The sequence below is a fragment of the Cotesia glomerata genome, linkage group LG4, assembly GCF_020080835.1.
Source record: "Cotesia glomerata isolate CgM1 linkage group LG4, MPM_Cglom_v2.3, whole genome shotgun sequence".
Lineage (NCBI taxonomy): Eukaryota > Metazoa > Arthropoda > Insecta > Hymenoptera > Braconidae > Cotesia > Cotesia glomerata.
Window position 1 is genome coordinate 25,728,815 of NC_058161.1, and position 19,588 is coordinate 25,748,402.

General features: G+C 32.2%; 2 protein-coding genes across 2 annotated transcripts; one reads left to right on the forward strand and one right to left on the reverse strand.

Moving 5' to 3' along the window:
• Positions 1 to 16,852: 16,852 nt before the first annotated feature.
• On the reverse strand, positions 16,853 to 17,941 carry LOC123262366 (structure-specific endonuclease subunit slx1). Its single transcript, XM_044724533.1, has 3 exons — positions 17,646 to 17,941; positions 17,518 to 17,569; positions 16,853 to 17,413 (listed from the first exon to the last, which is right to left on the reverse strand). The coding sequence occupies exons 1-3, from the start codon at positions 17,819 to 17,821 to the stop codon at positions 16,862 to 16,864; spliced, it is 780 nt and encodes a 259-aa protein (XP_044580468.1). The 5' UTR covers positions 17,822 to 17,941; the 3' UTR covers positions 16,853 to 16,861.
• Positions 17,942 to 17,956: 15 nt separating this feature from the next.
• On the forward strand, positions 17,957 to 19,011 carry LOC123264016 (protein ANTAGONIST OF LIKE HETEROCHROMATIN PROTEIN 1-like). Its single transcript, XM_044727061.1, has 3 exons — positions 17,957 to 18,357; positions 18,504 to 18,644; positions 18,729 to 19,011. The coding sequence occupies exons 1-3, from the start codon at positions 18,107 to 18,109 to the stop codon at positions 19,009 to 19,011; spliced, it is 675 nt and encodes a 224-aa protein (XP_044582996.1). The 5' UTR covers positions 17,957 to 18,106.
• Positions 19,012 to 19,588: the final 577 nt, after the last annotated feature.

The window sequence follows — 19,588 nt, forward strand, 5'->3', positions numbered from 1 at the left end:
TTGACTTTATCAATTTTTTGCTTCTCATCATATGCCAACGGTTCTGAAATGTGTGATGACTGATAAGGACCTTGTAGAAAGGAAAGCTATCAAAGAAGTTTTCTCTCATGTTTCTATGTATCTTTGTTTATTTCATACGTTGAAATCATTCTCAAAGCAAATAAAAACTAAAGAAATGCAAATTACAGGCGAGGATAAAGATAAGTGCTTAAGTATTTTACAGAGTTTAGCTTACAGCTCGTCTCCTGAAGAGTACAATAAAATTTACGCAAAATTTTGTGAACAAGCACCCACCTCTGTTATCGATTATTTTAATAAAAACTGGCACAATATTCGTGATGAGAGGACCTCTTATACCATGATAAATGGAAATCTCGATAATAAAACTAATAATTGGTTAGAAAATTCAAATGGTAAATTAAAACAAGTTCTCGGAATTGAAAATACTCTAATTGAGTTTATTAATTCGTTTTTTATTTGGGATAGAAGCCACAATATTGCATCCGCAACTAAAGCTATGAAAAATTTTTATACAAGACCCTCTGTTAATAACTACAGCCCTTGTGAGCAATTGTATTCTGAAATTCTTACAAACAAAGCTTTTGAGTATGTACAAAAGGAGCTCAAGGCTGCGGACTTTGTAACTATTTTACACAGTGATCTTCATACTCATCATTGCACAATACAATCAAAATCGTAAATGATGAGTGTCTCAACTACTGCTTGTCAATGTGCTTTTTATCAGTCTTTGAGTTTATCATGCCGACATTTGTTCGCATCCCGAAAAAATTTTGGATTGAACTTATTTTTGAAAGAATTATGTCCGACAAGATGGACTAATGAATATTACAAAAAAAATTTTAAAGCGTTTCAATCTACGGAATCTAAAAAATCGGCGAAAGAATCAGAAAATATTTTTTTTATTACCCTAGCGGTTTTGTAAATGCCGAAAAAATGTCGCAATTATACAGTATTAATGCTGTATTTTTTCAGGATTTTTTCGGTTGTTTTGGTCAGTTTTTTTATCGAAAAATTATGGAACATTTACCGTAAAAATGCGATACATTTACGCTGAAAATGCGGCATATTTACGGTAATAAGGCGGTAAAATGACTGTATTAAAACCATATTTAAAAAATGGTGTCAAATTAAATAACGCTCGGACTGGGATTCGAACCCCGAACTTCTTGGGGACATGTCGGCTACTCTACCATTTGAGCTACCCGGTCTATACCATATTGTTTTTTTGCTTATTCTATATACATTAAGCCACACCGTCCATCTTACGATAAGCATATTTAAAATTAAATAATATAATTATATATGTGAAACAATATAACTTTTCGATTTTAGAAAATTTGCAATTTTCTAAGTGAGAAATTAAAAATTGAAATTAAAATTAGAATATATTTACTTAACATATGTATTATTTTATATTAATTATCGCTAAATACCTAATTAAAAAATAATATTCTACATATTTTTTTTCAAAAACAGTATTTGTTTTTGCAAAGTAGCGATGGAGAATAAAAAGCAAAATTTGAAATTTTTCATTTTATTCATTTCTAACATAGAAGTGAACTAAAAATAAAACTAAATCTTTAATAATTATCCATTATGTCAGAAAATATTCGGCAAAATTACTGTATTATTACGGTAATTATTTGGAATTTTTTGGGTCAAATTTGGGCATTAATGCGGTAATTGTATAGTATATTTTTGGTAACTGTACAGCATAAGTGCAGTATATATACTGGATAACTACAGTATAAAAACTGGCCAAAACAACTATAGTTTAACCGCATTATTACCGAATTATAACGGTAAATATACGGCATGAGCATAAATGCCGAAAAATTACGGTATTTTTACGGCATTATCAAAACCGCGAGGGTAGTGATGGAAATTCGAACGAAACTGACGTTAATAGTTCATCAATTAATGATATAGTTGATCCTGTTCAACACATTCAACTACCGACTGTCATTAAAAATAAAGGAAGACCAAAAGGATCAAGCCTAACAGCCATTGGTCGATTCAAAGCAAAAGCACTTCTTGCATATATTGAGAAGAAAAAAATCGATAAAGTCAAAACCACGATGAAATGGCTGCTTTTGCCTAATGAATTAATTGAAGCATCAATGAACAATGAACATAAAATTAAATTAAAGGATTTGACAATTACCGGCTCAACCATTGGAGATAGCTTCATGGAAGTAAACGTAAATATTGATCTATTAAAAAACTATTGCACAGAAGAAGTATGGGAAAAAATTGCACAGTGGGTAAATGATAAACGTACAAAAAATATATTTCATTGTAGTAAATGTCAAGAGATTTGTGGTGAAAAAACTGTTTTTTGTGATTGCTGCTGTTGCTGGTACGATTTTGATTGCGTCAAAATATCGAAAATACCAAGAACGAAGTATTGGTTCTGCCCTGACTGCCGAGAAAGTCAGATTTAATTTATGTTTATTCAAGAAGCATCAAGCAGATTTTATTGTTGTTATTATTTATTGTAAGTATTTGCATTTAAAATAATCTATAATTGATTACTTTCAGTTTCAGAATAATAATCTACCGTATTAATATTTTCGTTTTTCTGTGTCATTGTAATTGTTGAGAAGACAATGAAGCATCGAACTTAAGGGGGTATTGACAAAACAGCAGCGAAATAATTAAAAAAAAACAATGAAATGTCATAAGTAAATTTCAGTTTGTCATTTAGATAACCAGATGTTTTTTTTTTTAAGTTTCGATAATTTACGCCTAAATTTAAAGTAATGCGAGTAAGTGATAGACAGGTAGTAAATATATAATAATGTTAAAAAAAATATTTTTTAAAAATATCCTTTCAATGTTTGAGATTTTAATTGGTTATATTCATTTAAAAATTTATTATAAATATATTTGTAATTTTAATTGTAATAATAATAATTGTGATTTAGTATTTTGTAGACTTAATCTCAGGGTGACTTGGTTACAATGACACCAAAGCTGTGTTTTTTAAATACTGACCTTGCTTTTTTTAAAAAATCATCGGTTGAATATAATTGTACTTATCGCGTGTGTTGTGAATTTAATCACATTATTCTTCAATACGTGATTGAATAATTTTTTACTGATATTGTAATATAATGTTTATGATAGTATACATTTTAGTATTTCTTTGTATTTACTTATTTACTCACTAGCTGTTACCCGCCCGCTCCGCTGGGCACTTTATAAAATTGTATTTTGAGATCTAGACTTGAAATTCAATTGAAGTATTGTTCTGACTTGCATAGATTCAAAATTCTATCGGATTGGCCTGTACCTTTTATCCATGTCATAATTCTAGCGAATATCCATTGTAACTTTCAATGTGCAATCACTATAACATTCCCGTGGCTATCTCCAAAAATGAATAATCATTTTTGGATTTACGATTTTAATTTTTGATTTTACGAAATCTCTTAAAATGAATAGCCAAATTTTTTTCCACATCTCAAGTGCTTAGAAAATGTTTTCATTTTAATCTGTTACATTCCCGCGATCCCGTAATAAGAACAATTCATTGGTTATGTGATCAGCAAAAATGAAATGTATGCAAAATACTTAGTCCGTTGACTATATAGCTACATGTAAAGTTAAATTTTAGAAACCTTACAATGACTTTTTCGCCGCTGCCAAAGAGACGATTGTGGTAAGAAAATATAATTATTAAAAAAGGAAAATATTTTAATCCGTTGACCTTGGAGGCCATCCCTGTAATTACCTGTTTCTCTTAAGATTCTATCAAATTTTATATCTCTAGGAAATATATTTGAAGAATATGAATTTTTTGACAACTATCACTCCCGCACTCTTATGTGAGAGAGAAATTTCGTAAGATCCTATTCGAAATGATTTTTACATTAAAAATAAAATATTCCAACAAAACTTCGAGTCCATAGAAACTATTGTTTTGAAAAGAAAGATTTTCATTGTTAACGCTTCCGCAGTCCCTTTGGGATTGGAATTTGATAAAATTCATTCTTAACTGAACTCGACATGATGCATGAAGACTCCCACCAAATTTGAAGTCTGTCGAAGTTACAGTTTGGAAATTAAAATTTTAGATTTTAACACCCACCCCGCAATTCCTATCAGAAGTAAACTTTATTGAAATCCATTTTGAGATGATCTCTACAGGAGAAATAACAGATTTCTACCAAATTTAGAGTTTTCAGAAGCTATATTTTGGAAATGAACATTTTTTATTGTCAACACCCACCCCGCGATCCTTATTGGAGGTGATTCGTTGTAAAATCCGTTCTTAGATCATTTATATATCACATATAGAAGACTCCTATCAAATTTAAAGTCTATAGCAGCTATAGCTTTGAAATTAAAAATTTTAATTGTTAATACCCACCCCCGCAAACCCCTGTGGGGTGAGCTATCGTAAAATTCGTTCCTATATTATTTCTACATCTCTTACAGAAAATTCCTACCCAGTTTGGAGTCTATTGGAGCTATAGTTTGAAAACGGGAATTTTTTATTGTTAACGCCCTCGCAATCCTCTTTGGGGTAGGATATCGTGAAATTCGTTCATAAATGTAACGTGTAGAGTGTAGAATGTAGAGTGTAGAGTGAGCAGCGTCTTTTTCTTGTGCTTTTTTGTTTGCTATTATTTCAGTTTGATTTTGTCTATTTTTTACTGTAGGGACAGTTTTTTGAACAGTAATTTTTCGGGAATATTTTTAACTATCAACTGTTATTGGGCATTAAGTAGTTCATTTGTTATTTGTGATCAATTTTAAATTAGTGCAATTTTGAGGTTGGACTTTGCAGTTGGCTTGTGGGACTCTGTCTGTTTGGTGCTGCCATCTGATTGACTTATAGGAAAGGTGTTGTATTCATTATGGCTTGTGTGTTGTGTTTTTCGGAGATATCAGACTCGGCACACTGCATTAAAGCAAACTGCCATCTTCACCACAAGTTTCATGTATCATGTGTTAAACTTAGATACAACTTTGGATCCGCACCTGATGCTTTAGATGCGGTACATAAACAATGTCCTGCATGTTCAGAAACAAACTCAATGAATTTATTGACATCGATTGCTGTTCACTTGCCCAAGCTAAGTAAACTTGATAAATTGGATAACCTTGAAAAGTCAGCGCAAGATTTACACACAAAGGTAGATGATATTATTTCTAAGCAGGCTGCACTAGATGCTAAATTTAATAGTTTGGAGAAAAGAGTGAGCGAGCTTGAAAATAGAGGATTTTCAGGTGGCTCAAAAAAGGAGGCTGAGAAGATTTCAAGGGCAGCAGATATTCTGCTTAATTGTAACTTCGAACAAAGAGCCCTCCAAATTGAGGCACAGGCTCTTGCGGATGAGATTTCAATTTCCGGTCTAGAAGAAGTGGCAGAGGAAAACCTAAAAGAAGTTGTAAATAACTTACTTGATGTTCTTGATGTACCTCGGGATGATTTCGGAGTCAAATATGTCAAAAGGATCGGTAAACCAGTTGGAAGCTAGAACGAGGAATGCTAAGCATAAACGCAGGGATGTTCTAATCAAGTTTGAATGTAAAGAAGCTGTGGATGTAATGATCAGGAAGTCCAAAGATGTAGTTATTAAAAATAATGATTTATTAGCCGAGGAAAATATCTCGCAGGACCCTGTTCGTCTTCATCGCCGTCATCCGCCTACTCTTTACAAATTTCGTTCGCAGGTATTAAAGGATTTTCCTAAGCTACTTCCAAAAAATGTGTGGATTGCTGCAGCCTCAGTGTTTGTTAGAATCGATTCGGAGAAACCGCCGCTGAAGTTATTGCCGTCCAATGGGATAGAGGTGCTCAAAAAGCACATTCGCTCGCGTGAATAACTTTCATTCACTCCATCATCACTATCGCTTGCTCAAGAACAAATCAGTCTGTCAAACATCAAATAACCTGTTGGTTAACTCTAAGAAGTAGGAGAAGTTTTTTCATGTCTTGTTTAATTTATAAAGCGCTTTATCTACAGCAAAAGCCACTTATTGGCAATAATTTACAAATTTGTGAGTCTAGGCCGCGCAGGGGGGATGAAAGGAATGATTTGCTTGTTGTACCGGGTTGCCACAGCACCAAGTATGACAAATCCTTTTTAGTGAGTGCGATTAGGATATGGAATCGGTTACCTTCAGACTGCACCTCACAATCGACTTTTCCGGCTTTCCGTAAAGCATGTTTCGAGTTTTTGTTGAGCGAAGAGAATGCGTGATTTGACTATTGTCTTTAATAAATACTTTTATCTGATGATGGAGTGATATATTGATGTACTTACTATATGTATAATATACCAGTAATATTTGTAATACACTACTTTTGTTAATTAACATTCATTGTAATGTATTTTGGAAGGCCGCAAGGAGCTACGACTCCATGGCCTTTAAACAATAAATAATAATAATAATAATAATAATAAATTATTTTTACATCACGTACAGAAATTTCCTATAAAATTTGGAATCTGTAGGAGCTATAGCTTGAAAATTACAAATTTTCATTGTTAATACCCACTCCCACAACCCTCTGTGGGGTGTAATATCGTAAAATTCGTTCATAGATTATTTCTAGATCTCTTACAGAAGATTCTTACTAAATTTGGAGTCTATAGGAGCTATAGTTTAAAAATGGGAATTTTTGATTGTTAACGCCCCCGCAACCCCCTTTGTGGGTGGAATTTCGTTAAATCCGTTCTTAGCTGACTTCTACTCGGTAAAAAGAATATTCCTACCAAATTTCAAGTCTCTAGAGCTTATGGTTCCAGAGATATCGTGATGAGTGACTATATACGTGGAAATCTCATATATATATAGAAGATGTGGGTGAGTGCATGGATGGATGCGTAGGAGTGCATGGATGGATGCGTGAGAGTGCGTGGATGGATGCGTGAGAGTGCGTGGGTGGATGTGTGGGAGTGCGTGGGTGGATGCGTGGGATGGTGTGGATGGAGAAGCATTGAAAGCGTAGAGTTGATGTTATACATTTTTTTGCTCGACGGGCAGAAAGCGTCAACTTTCGGCCCGCTGCGCTAAACGAAAGTGCCGCTTTCTGCCTTCGTCGAGCAAAAAAATAGTATACACTCCACGGGAAGTAAATAAGAAAGCCTCAGATCACATGTTTGTCAACCTCGGCTTCGCCTCGGCCGACAATTACATGTGATCTGAGACATTTCTTACTTTACTTCCCTAGGTGTGTAATATACTATTTCCGACTTCTTTATAAGCTAGAAAAAAAAATAATGACGAAAAAACGATCGTCTTTTGTTTTATTGACGGAAACAAAAAACAAATGACTACACACATAAATTAATAAAAAAAATGGGAATTTTCTATTGTTAACTCCCCCGCAAGACCCCTTGTGGGTGGAATTTCGTAAAATCCGTTCTTAGCTGACCTCTACTCGGCAAAAGGAATATTCCTACCAAATTTCAAGTCAATCGACCTAATAGTTTCTGAGATTTCGTGATGAGTGAGTTAAAAAATGGGATCTCCTATATATATATATAGATTCACAAATATAGGTATACAAATACATAGAGTGATCATATAATGGTACATGATCATCTATTAGGGCTTTTACCTTATATAAAAATTTTTAATTTTTTTTATATTTAATGCCTTCTTATTATCCTTTAGGAATTGAATTTTATAATTTTTTAATTAACGCCCACGCAAGGATTTGTGAGGGTGGCATTTCATAAAATTCATTCTTTACAGCTCAAAAACTCCAAAAAAATCAATCTGGCCAAGTTTCAATCCTTTAGCTGCTATAGATTAAAAGGTACAATTTCTTTTAATTTTACGCCCACGCACGGACATGGGGGTAGAATTTAATGAAATTTATTCTTAACAGCTCAAAAACGCCAAAAAAGCATTCTGGCCATGTTTCAAAGTATTAATAGCTATAGATTGAAATTTACGAATTTTTTCTTAATTTGACGCCCACGCACTGGCACGCCAGGGGGGTGGAATGTCACAGAATTCGTTTTTAAAAAATTTCTAAATGTAATTTGAAACATTCTGACCAAGTTTTGAACTATTAAAAGCCATAATTGAAAAATATGAATTTTTTTTCGTGAACACCCCCGCAACCCCCCTTGTGGGTGGAATTTCGTGAAATCCGTTCTTAGCTGACCTCTACTTGGCAAAAGGAATATTCCTGCCAAATTTCAAGTCTCTAGGTCTTATAGTTCCAGAGATATCGTGATGAGTGACTATCTATATCTATAAAAAGTCTCCTATATATATAGATATAGATAAAAAACTTATTTTCAGTGAATAAAATCAGCTGGCATGAAGATGAGGATTCCAAATAGCGACTCCATATTTGGATAATCTACAACTTTAACATTACATGTACTCTAAAAAAAAAAAATTTTTATGAGTAACGATTATTCACGTCTAACATTGTTATGAACGTTGATAATTAGTTATATTTTGTATTTTTACCTGTTTTAAAACTAAAAGTTTTTTTAAGTTCATTGAAAATACTATTAAGAATATATAAGCACTTTAAAAAATTGTACATATTTTAAAAATTGTACATATCTTAAAATTTTAATCAGTGACGATTATTCATGTCTTACATTGTTATGAATATTGATAATTAGTTATATTTTATATTTTTACCTGTTTTAAAATTAAAAGTTTTTTTAAGTTCATTGAAAATACTATTAAGAATATATAAGCACTTTAACAAATTGTACATATCCTAAAAATTGTACATATCTTAAAAATTTAATGAGTAACGATTATTCACATCTAACATTGTTATGAACGTTGATAATTAGTTATATTTTGTATTTTTACCTGTTTTAAAACTAAAAGTTTTTTTAAGTTCATTGAAAATACTATTAAGAATATATAAGCACTAAAAAATTGTATATATCTTAAAAATTTAATGAGTGACAATTATTCATGTCTTTTACATTTTTATGAACATTGATAATTAGTTATATTTTATATTTTTACCTGTTTTAAAACTAAAAGTTTTTTTAAGTTCATTGAAAATACTATTAAGAATATATAAGCATTTTAAAAAATTGTACATATCTTAAAAATTTAATAAGTGACGATTATTCATGTCTTACATTGTTATGAGCATTGATAATTAGTTACATTTGTATTTTTACCTGTTTTAAAACTAGAAGTTTTTTTAAGTTCATTGAAAATACTATTAAAAATATATAAGCACTTTAAAAAATTGTACATATCTTAAAAATTGTTTATATAAAAAAAATGGTTATATTTTCCGCATAAGACTTATAATTATTATTAAAATAATAACATTAATGATATTAATTGTAGAATTTATAAAATCAATAATATTAATCTAATAAAAGTAATTCGCATTATTGTTTTTTCATAAATAAAATATTGTACTTACTTTATTTACTTCTTTAAAATACATTTACATGTTTTTTGAAATAGAATACCAACTCAACAATGCCAGGATTGTACGTTATCGGAAGGATACTCACGGTAAAATGAACGTGAACTCGTTCCACTACTTCCAGGCACTCTCGCAAGCAACTTTCCCCGTCAGTGTGGTGACATCTGCTTGAGCGGGTTCTCCATGGGGATTTGGACCCAGATCTGGGTGTTGGACACTTGAAGGATATCGCCAGGATACTCAGATAGGAAGCCAGCAACAGCTCTTGGGCCAGCATGGTCTCGTTGCTCTTGCGGACATGCTGCACCAGATTAGGGAGTCAACGTTTATGCAGGGAGATAGCTATCCTACTAACAACGCGTTCCAATCTGAAAAGCTTAGCACCATGTCAGCACGAGTAAATGCTTCATGGTGATTCTTCGCTGGTTCTGAGATGAATAACTATTTAAATTTCTAAATAACTATTTAAATCTGGTGCTACTGCAAATTTTAAGCTACATAAAACTGTCCGTGTTCGGAAATTTTCAACTTAATATAATAAATAAAAATTAGGAAAACGGTTGACCCTAAAGGCCATCCCTGCAACTTCCCGCTACCTCCATACCTAAGTGCTCACCAATTCGCTTATTTTTTAATCTCTTCGAGCTTAAAAATATAATTTTTGTGTAATTTTGAGCTCTCCGAGCTCAAATAAATCGCTGTTCTGTGCTTTTGAGCTTTTCGAGCTCAAAAGGCTAATGGAAGTTTTATAAAACACTATTTTTTGAATTTTCAAACCGCAATAACTTTAAGCGTAAACTGGTCAGACTAAAAATTTCATAGAAATTCTGAAAAAAAATTTTTTTTCAATTTTTTTCGACAACGATATCGCACGAACTAATCAACCGATTTTGACCGGGCTGGTGGCAATCGACGTGGTTTTTTGCGGTTAAGAGCTGATTAGTTTTTGGAATAGATCGGTTCATCCGTTTAGAAGATATTTCAAAAAAACGAATTTTTGGAAATTTTATTTTTGAGATTTCTCAAAATTGATCGACTCAAATTTTGTGAATTAGTATCAGAATTCTAGGGGCAAAAGAACTCTTTAGAACGCCGCTTATTTCGATCGAATCGGATGATCCGTTCAAAAGTTATAAGAGATTTACATACATACATACACACACACACACACACACACACACACACACACACACACACACACACACAAACGGCAACACAGCATCGCAAGATGGCAACAGGAGTGGAATTCTTCAGAGAAAGCTCGGTGGACGTACCGTCTCATACCTCGGATTGATGTGTGGTTCAACCGGAGTCACGGTGAGATCAACTATTATTTAACGCAGATGTTATCAGGACATGGATGTTACCGGAAGTATCGTCACCGCTTTAAGCACGATGATACCCCAGAGTGCCCGTCCTGTCCAGGGGTCAATGAAGATGCGGAGCATGTTTTCTTTGTGTGTCCACGTTTCAACCAACAGCGCGATGAGTTAGAGAAGATTCTGAAAAAGAGAACCCAACCAGAATCAATAGTAGAAGCAATGTTGTCGTTAGAAGCTGCCTGGAACGCCACAAGCACTTTTGCTACAAAAGTGCTTACAGAGTTGCGACCCATTGAGAGGAAAAGAGCGAAAGACAGAATCTAGAAGAAAGAAATAACGTTTTAGCCACCAGAAGGAAGAGCGGCAGCTAATTCCTCCCCCCGCGAAGAAATGCCTTACGGCGGTACCATGGGGGATCAGAGGATAGAAGAGAAAGGGGTTTAGGGTTTAGTGGGTAGGGGCGTCAGCGTCGAGTTTTAGTATGACGCTGCGTCGAGTCGCCACATATCCAGGCCAAACAGCTATGCCTAGAATCCGTAAAAAGGATTCCCCCCCCCCCTTAAAAAAAAAAAAAAAAAATACGGATGGGAGAACGCTCGCTGTCCTTGGATGACACTGAGTCTCTTAGTTGACAAGGTACAGAGGGTAGGAGCTAAATAAAATACGCTCCCGTAGTCAAAACTCCCCTTAATGGGTTGGTCACACTAACTGACCTAGCAAGAAGAAGATCGTTCTCTGTTGTAACCCACTGGGAGTGTCCGGAACCTGTGTCGTAGTTTCCGACGACGCAGGCCACGGCTGATGTGAGCTTGATCTGCCGAGGTGTAAGTTACAGCAGTAGATCAGGAGCCAGCCACCTCGGGCCTTGATCAGGGAGTACGCAGTGAGTGCTAGAGATCGGAATCTTCACCGCTTAGTTTGTTTGAGTTTTTGTTTTCTTGAATTTGGAAATTTTTCCAATTTTTTCTGACATCACAATATGCGTTTTTTAATGTCGGTCGGAATAGGATTGATTCACATTTAGAGGTGTTCGTTTTAAGTTTCCATGTGTGGAAGTAGCTATTGATATTTTCGAAGAGCATCTGGAGTGAGGTATTTATAACTGTTGATTTATTGCCGGTGACATAAACTAAGAGATCGTCGGCAAACGCTATGGCTTTCTTGTCTTCGTCTACGTTTAGTCCGTATAGAGATAATAGTGTAATGGTATAGAGGTTAAATAAAAGAGGTGAATTTACTGTACCTTGTTGTAGGCCGTTTGAAATATTGTAAGAAAGAACTACTTTAAGTAATTTAAATTTTATAGATGACTTATTCTTATAGTTAACGGAGTTCTATACTTAATTTATTAATTATTAATAATTAATTATACACAGTAAAAAATTTCGCGTCATTGCGTCAAAAAATTTTGTGTTAAAAATTTTTATGTTAAATATTTAACACTTTTTTGTGTTGATTTAACAGAATAAATGTTAAATTTACACACAAAAGTGTTAAATATTTAACACTAAGATTTTTGACTCAATGAAGCAAAATTTTTTACTGTGTATATTAGAGTGATTTATTTGGGATGGCTATGTATTTTTTCCGCTTCATTAAAATATGGTTCTATGTAAAGTAAAAAAAAAATTTTTTTCAAGGTTTATTCCGTAATTATAATTTTATTGTTTTCTTTTAAAATTGAAGTTTTTTTTTAATTAAAACGTATAGGAAATGAAGAATTATTTGTGTGTTCTACAATTTAGCAGCCTTTGATACTACTGCAATGGATCAAGACGTAGCTTAAGATAATAACAGACACCTTGAAAGGACTTATCGCTTATCGATATCAACTGATATATTTTGGTATTTTCATGCTATCAAATTCAAACTTTTACTAAATAATCTTATTTTTCGCGTATTCAATGGAACACAGTAAAAAATTTTATGTCATTGCGTCAAAATTCATTGTTAAAAATCATCGTTTTGGCATGGAAAATTAAAAAGTTCATGCTTGTATAAGCCGAAATTTTTGATGAAATTAGTACATTTAAAATTTATAGGGGGATAGAAACTGATGCGTCATATGGAACGTATTAATTTTAAAAATAGAACTGCAGTCTATATTTCGATAAAATTTTTCTTCCAGACTTAAAATATCATTTAAGAGGGCAAATCATACATGAACAGTTCTTGTCAGCTGATATATGGAGTTTTAATCCTTATCTATTTTAGGCTAGATCAGACATGATCAGGTCTGATCAGGTCTGAGCGTATTTAACGCTTCAGACATGAACAGGCATGGACAATTCCGATTAGGTCTGAGCATATTTAATGCTTCAGACATGAACAGGCTTGATCAGATCTGATCAGATCTGAGCGTATTTAACACTTCAGACATGAACAGACATGAACAGGCATGGACAGGTCTGATCAGTCCTGATCATTTTTTCCCGGGTACCTATAACTTACTCTGCAAATAGACGTAAAAACTTACTGTACAAGTATTTCCGTCAAATTGTAGTAAAGTTGAAAGGAAATTTAACTACAAGTTTGATTGTTAACTTGCATTCAAGTTGCGGCCGTAGATTTCCGTCAATTTGCTTACAACTGTTGTTGAGTGAAGAATTACCGCCAACTTGATGTATAAATTAACCGTAACTACTGGAAGTCAACACTTACTGAGAAAGCGCTGGCTATCAGGGTTGTAGACATCATTCACAACGATATCCGATGCTGACTGACAGATCGCTCGGTAAGAACGAACTTTATACGGTGAAACGACCGTGAAACAACCGTCAAGCGACCGTGCTTTCACCGTGTCGCCGAAACCGCCAGGGTAGCGCGACCAACGAATAGAAGGGTTATAATTTATATTCTTGTTATTTATAAGCTTGATAAAGTTTACGCATGCGTACGTGTAAGCTCTATCACACATCTCTTAGCGCGTGTATTGTCGCAGAGCAAATATGATCCTGAACAAAAACAGTTTCACTGTAAAAAAATCGCGCCAAGTCCACGTTCATAAGACTATTAAGAAAAAAATTTTTTTTTTTTTTCTTTACAAATATATAAAATAGAAAAATTTAAAAAATCAAGTAACCGATATGATTGATATGATTTTCGGAAATTAAAAAAATTTTGTTGTAAATTTAAAATTAAGAAAAAAAATTTTGGAACGTATTTAGTGTGCGTGGTTGCAAAAAATATTTTACTTTTAATGAAATTCGTAAAATCTATTTACTAAGGACTTTAAAAAATTAAAATACACAATGACGCACACTAAATACGTTCCAAAATTTTTTCTTAATTTTAAATTTACAACAAAATTTTTAATTTCCGAAAATCATATACAATCATATCGGTTACTTGGATTTTTAAATTTTTCTATTTTATATTTTTGTAAAAAAAAAAAATTTTTGTCATGATTCGGTAGAATCTGGCGCCAAGTTCCGTTCAAATCCGTAATCTGGCAAACGAGCGCCGAACTACCGACTTGTGTTTACTGTAAGCAGAACGATTTTTTTTGAGGCTGCGAAATTTTTATTTAATTCTACGGTACTTTTATCAATTTGTTTTATCATAACAGTAATTCATAATTTACTTCACCGTATTAATTAATTATATTCACTTATAACAATTTATTTACTTGAAATTATTAAATTTATCAGCACATACTATAGCTCGCTGAATTTCGATCTGACTTTTTTTTATGGAGAAAGGTCAGCGCCACAGACTAGATAAAATAAAAATGTGTAGTAATCCTCCTGTAGATAAGCAACTACAGTTAAAAAGTAATTTCTTACATTTGGCCGCCAGAGTGCACTGGAGCATCTACATAAACTGGCTTCAAGGATGGTTGCGGTAAAAATGCAGTCAACACGAGATTTAAGTTGGTACAGATTGTAAATTTTTCATTATAGCAAAAATACTAAAATCGAACAAAAAACGGTTTCACTTTGTATCGCCAGTCCACGTTCATAAGACTATTAGTTTTTTTCTTTAAAAGATACAAAAATAAAAAATTAAAAATCAAGTAACCGATATGATTGTTTTGATTTTCGGAGTAAAAAATTTTATTAATTGTAAAAATTTAAAAAAAAAAATTTTAGAACATTACTTGGTGTGCGTCATTGTCTATTTCAATTTTTAAAGTCCTAGTAAATAGATTTTACGAATTTCATTAAAAGTAAAATATTTTGCAACCACGCACACTAAATACGTTCTAAAATTTTTTTTTAATTTTTAAATTTACAATAAAATTTTTTTTAATTTCCGAAATCAAAAACAATCATATCGGTTACTTGGATTTTTAATTTTTTATTTTGTATCTTTTTTTTTAAAGAAAAAAAAATTTTTTTTCCTAATAGTCTTATGAACGTGGACTTGGCACTTTTTGTGAAACTGTTTTTGTTCGGGATGAACGTGGACTTGGCGCGATTTTTTTACAGTGAAACTTGTTTTTGTTCGGATTTCAGTATTTTTTTTGTAATTATAATAAAAAATTTGCAATTGGTACTAACTTAAATCTGAAGTTGGCTGCATTTTTTTATAGCAAACTATCCGCTTTGAAGCTACATTTTATGTAAAAATAATTGTAGCAGCACCCTGGCGGGTATGCGCTTTGAGGGTACTTTTTTAACTGTAGTTTTCCATCTATTGAGGATCACCATCATTCTCAGTACTTAGTCTGTGGCATGTCACTTTTACATCGAAAAAGTCGGGATCGAAATTTTTGAGCTTTGCTATAGTTTGTGCTGATAAAATTTAATAATTTCAAGTAAATTAATGGTTATAATTGAATATACTAATTGATATCCAGTAAAATAAAAGTATGAATTACTGTTATAATATAAAAATTTAGGAACAAGAAGTACCGTCGAATTAAATCGGAATTGCACCTCGAAATACCGTTCTGCTTACAGTAAACACACTCGGTACAGTCTGGCGCTCCGTTTACAACGCAGATTTGAACTGGGCTGGCACAGATTCTACCGAATCTGTGATTACCTCGGCGGTAGAGGAGACAATTGGGCGCCATGGGAAAAAAATGGGGGGTAAATTGGGTCATTCATTTTTTTTTTAAATTAGTCAAATAGTTAGAAAAAAATTTTTTTTCAGCTCCCCCCACTCCCTTTTTCAATAATAAAATAATGTATTATTCTTTAAAATTTGCTGAAAATAAATTTACAAAAATATAACATACGCTGATAGAAGGATTTCTTAATATTAAAAAAATATTTTTTAGTATTTATAATAAATATATATATATATATATACATATATATATATATATATATATATATATATATATATATATATATATATATATATATACATATAATTATTAATAAATAAATAAATACAAATATAATAATTATATAAATAGTATTTATAAATACTAAGAAATATTTTTAAAATACTAAGAAATACTTTTTAAATACTGAGAAATCTTCTTAAATAAATACTGAGAAATCCTTCTATTAGTGCAGCTATGCAATGTTTACATTGTATGTTTACATACAATAGACAGGTTACTTAGTTGGTGTCGTACTATTGACATCTCTTCTGTTTACGTTCGGAAAAAAGTAGGAGGCGATCGCCAGATAGTGCTGTTGTAAGCAATTCATTCATCGTCCCTGATAGCCACCTTACTTATAACTTACTGTCAATCTACGTCCGCAATTTGAAGCAAACTTAACGGAAAGAGTTGGCAAAGCGACCGATTATACCTATTAGTTACCTATAACTTACTCTGCAAATAGACGTCAAAACTTGCTGTAAAAGTATTTCCGTCAAATTGTAGTAAAGTTGAAAGGAAATTTAACTACAAGTTTGATTGTTAACTTGTATTCAAGTTGCGGCCGTAGATTTCCGTCAATTTGCTTACAACTGTTGTTGAGTGAAGAATTACCGCCAACTTGATGTATAAATTAACCTTAACTGCTGGAAGTCAACACTTACTGAGAAAGCGCTGGCTATCAGGGTAGTTCAGCTTATTTTTTTAATGAAAAAATATTTATTAAAGTAGTATTAACAATATCGTAATTTTTAATTAATAAAGTAAATTCACAGCAACAGGTAGAATTATTTTATAACGAGAATAATGAAAAAATTTATTTTGAATTACAAAATTATATAATAATAATTAATCAATATTTACAAAACATCCGATTTTTTTTCTAACAATATCACCCCACAAAACAATTTTTTGACAACTCGGACAAATTCCATTGATAGGCAAAATCTTTTTATCATTCTTCCGAAATAATTTTGCTAAACAAAAAATGTGTGTAATACAATTACAACATTTGTACACACACTCAACTCTATCTCTCTCATCAACAATTTCATCCTTACAAACAAAACATTTATTATTAAAATCACTCGTACAATTTATATTATTTTCTTTTTGGAATTTATTCTTTTGAAGCTGCTTGGAAACCCAGCCAATCTTCCTGGCTTCCACAGCTCCATAGTGAACTTCCATGTGCCTCGGAAACTGGAGCTTCATCATCCAGTCAGCGGAAAACTTCAAATCCAGCCACTGAATTTTAAGCGGAAGTCGGCACCACGGAGAAACTTGCAACATCTGGGCCATTGATGATATTAAATAATTCACCTGGGTCTGGTTTGATTTTTTTTTTAGCAAATGTCGTGTGTGTCGACTCATTTCTAGATGCTGCCATGCCCACTCAAACTAGAAAAAAAATTTTTTTTAGTAAATAATTAAAAAATAAATTATAAACACAATTCGTAAAAATTTTAATTAATAATTATTATTATTTATTTTAAAAAACATACCCTTAGACCTAACCTAGAATTTGGAAATCCGTGAACGATGAGAATCATGTTCCTAAAAACAAAAAAAAAAAATAAAATAATTAATTAAACTCCAAGTAAAAAATAAAATAAACAAAATTCAACAGTACCAAGGACCTTTGTTGTGAGTTCTTTTCGCTCCTCCGAAATCCATACCCGCATTATGCCTCTTCAATCTTCTGACAGGATCCACCGTATATCCTATATAAGTCCTTCCTTTAAATTTTGGATTTTGGCACAATAATAAATAAACTCCGTTGAAATTTTCTATAACTTGACTTTCCATACTTTATTAAAAAATAATCATTTGGATGTTTACACAGTTTGTTATTGTTATGTCGTCACTACTTATCCCGGGTGGTTCTTCCCCAGCGGTACATGTTGGGTGTATTCGTTTTGGGTGCTTAGACGCTCGCAGCGCTCACGCTTATAAGCGCATTTTATTGGTGTTCGTCTTGACTCACGAACGCTTACGTTACTCATCTAAATACCGTTCGTTTTGATCATCATAAGCTGTATTGAGCATTGACAATAGTCAGTTGGCCATCAACAATAGTCAATTGGCATCAATATGGCGGGTGTAAATAATTTAGCTATTTTTCAAGCAGTAGAATGTTTATTCGAAATCGTTAATAATGATAGTGATTATAGTGATGATGAAGATTTGGAAGAACTTGAAAAAATTGATGATGAAACACTATGGGAATATTCCGGGACATACTTGGATTATTATCATAGAAGAGAAAGTTTATCAAAGCTCCAAAATTATGTTGAAGACATAGTGCAAGCTTACACCGAAAAAGAATTTCAATCGCACTTCAGGTAATTATCGTAAAATATTATATTTTAATAATGCACAGACAAAAAATTAGTAATCAAGTTTATACTTTAATGCGATGGATTTTTCTTGTCAGATTGAAATTACTATTAGTTATTATTAATGTATCTAATTAAACTTTATATTTTAGAATGCGCCGATCAACGTTTTCTTTTCTTATGGATACAATAAAACCTTCATTAATAAGAAAATCAGCAGGATGTAAAATGTTATCGCCAGAGAAACAATTACTTATTGCACTGTGGAAAATGGCCACTCCTGATTCATATCGGTATGTTAAAAAAATTCTTCATTTTATAAATGCTGTATGTAGATAAATAAAAATGGAGAAACTTTATTAATTTTGTATTTTTAGATCGATTTGTCAAAAATTTAATGTCAGCTTTGCAGTAGCACTCTTGAGTGTGCGTAAAGTTGTAAATTCATTAGTTGCAATTGCACCTAACTTTATAGTTTGGCCAGATCCTGAAAAAGTTGATAATATTTCGCATGGATTTGAAGTTACAAGTGGGTTTCCAAATGTTATTGGCGCAATTGACGGAACACATATAAATATTACCAAACCTCGTCAACACTCGGAATCCTATGTTAACAGAAAAGGTCACCATTCAATTCAGTTACAGCCCTCGCGATTTTGATAATGCCGTAAAATACCGTAATTTTTCGACATTTATGCTCATGCCGTATATTTACCGTTATAATTCGGTAATAATGCGGTTAAACTATAGTTATTTTGGCCAGTTTTTATACTGTAGTTATCCAGTATATATACTGTACTTATGCTGTACAGTTACCAAAAATATACTATACAATTACCGCATTAATGCCCAAATTTTACTCAAAAAATTCCAAATAATTACCGTAATAATACAGTAATTTTGCCGAATATTTTTTGACATAATGGACAATTATTAAAGATTTAGTTTTATTTTTAGTTCACTGTTATGTTAGAAATGAATAAAATGAAAAATTTCAAATTTTGCTTTTTATTCTCCATCGCTACTTTGCAAAAACAAATACTGTTTTTGAATAAAAAATATGTAGAATATTATTTTTTAATGAGGTATTTAGCGATAATTAATATAAAATAATGCATATGTTAAGTAAATATATTCTAATTTTAATTTCAATTTTTAATTTCTCACTTAGAAAATTGCAAATTTTCTAAAATCGAAAAGTTATATTGTTTCACATATATAATTATATTATTTAATT

What these genes read in the sequence shown, in the direction of transcription:
- LOC123262366 (XM_044724533.1), bottom strand. Translation starts at nt 17,821, where the DNA reads ATGGAAAGTCAAGTTATAGAAAATTTCAACGGAGTTTATTTATTATTG. An exon ending in ACTCACAACAAAGGTCCTTG is followed by an intron (nt 17,570 to 17,645) that starts GTACTGTTGAAT and finishes TTTTGTTTTTAG; the next exon opens with GAACATGATTCTCATCGTTC. An exon ending in ATTCTAGGTTAGGTCTAAGG is followed by an intron (nt 17,414 to 17,517) that starts GTATGTTTTTTA and finishes TTTTTTTTCTAG; the next exon opens with TTTGAGTGGGCATGGCAGCA.
- LOC123264016 (XM_044727061.1), top strand. Translation starts at nt 18,107, where the DNA reads ATGGCGGGTGTAAATAATTTAGCTATTTTTCAAGCAGTAGAATGTTTA. An exon ending in GAATTTCAATCGCACTTCAG is followed by an intron (nt 18,358 to 18,503) that starts GTAATTATCGTA and finishes TTTATATTTTAG; the next exon opens with AATGCGCCGATCAACGTTTT. An exon ending in GCCACTCCTGATTCATATCG is followed by an intron (nt 18,645 to 18,728) that starts GTATGTTAAAAA and finishes TTGTATTTTTAG; the next exon opens with ATCGATTTGTCAAAAATTTA.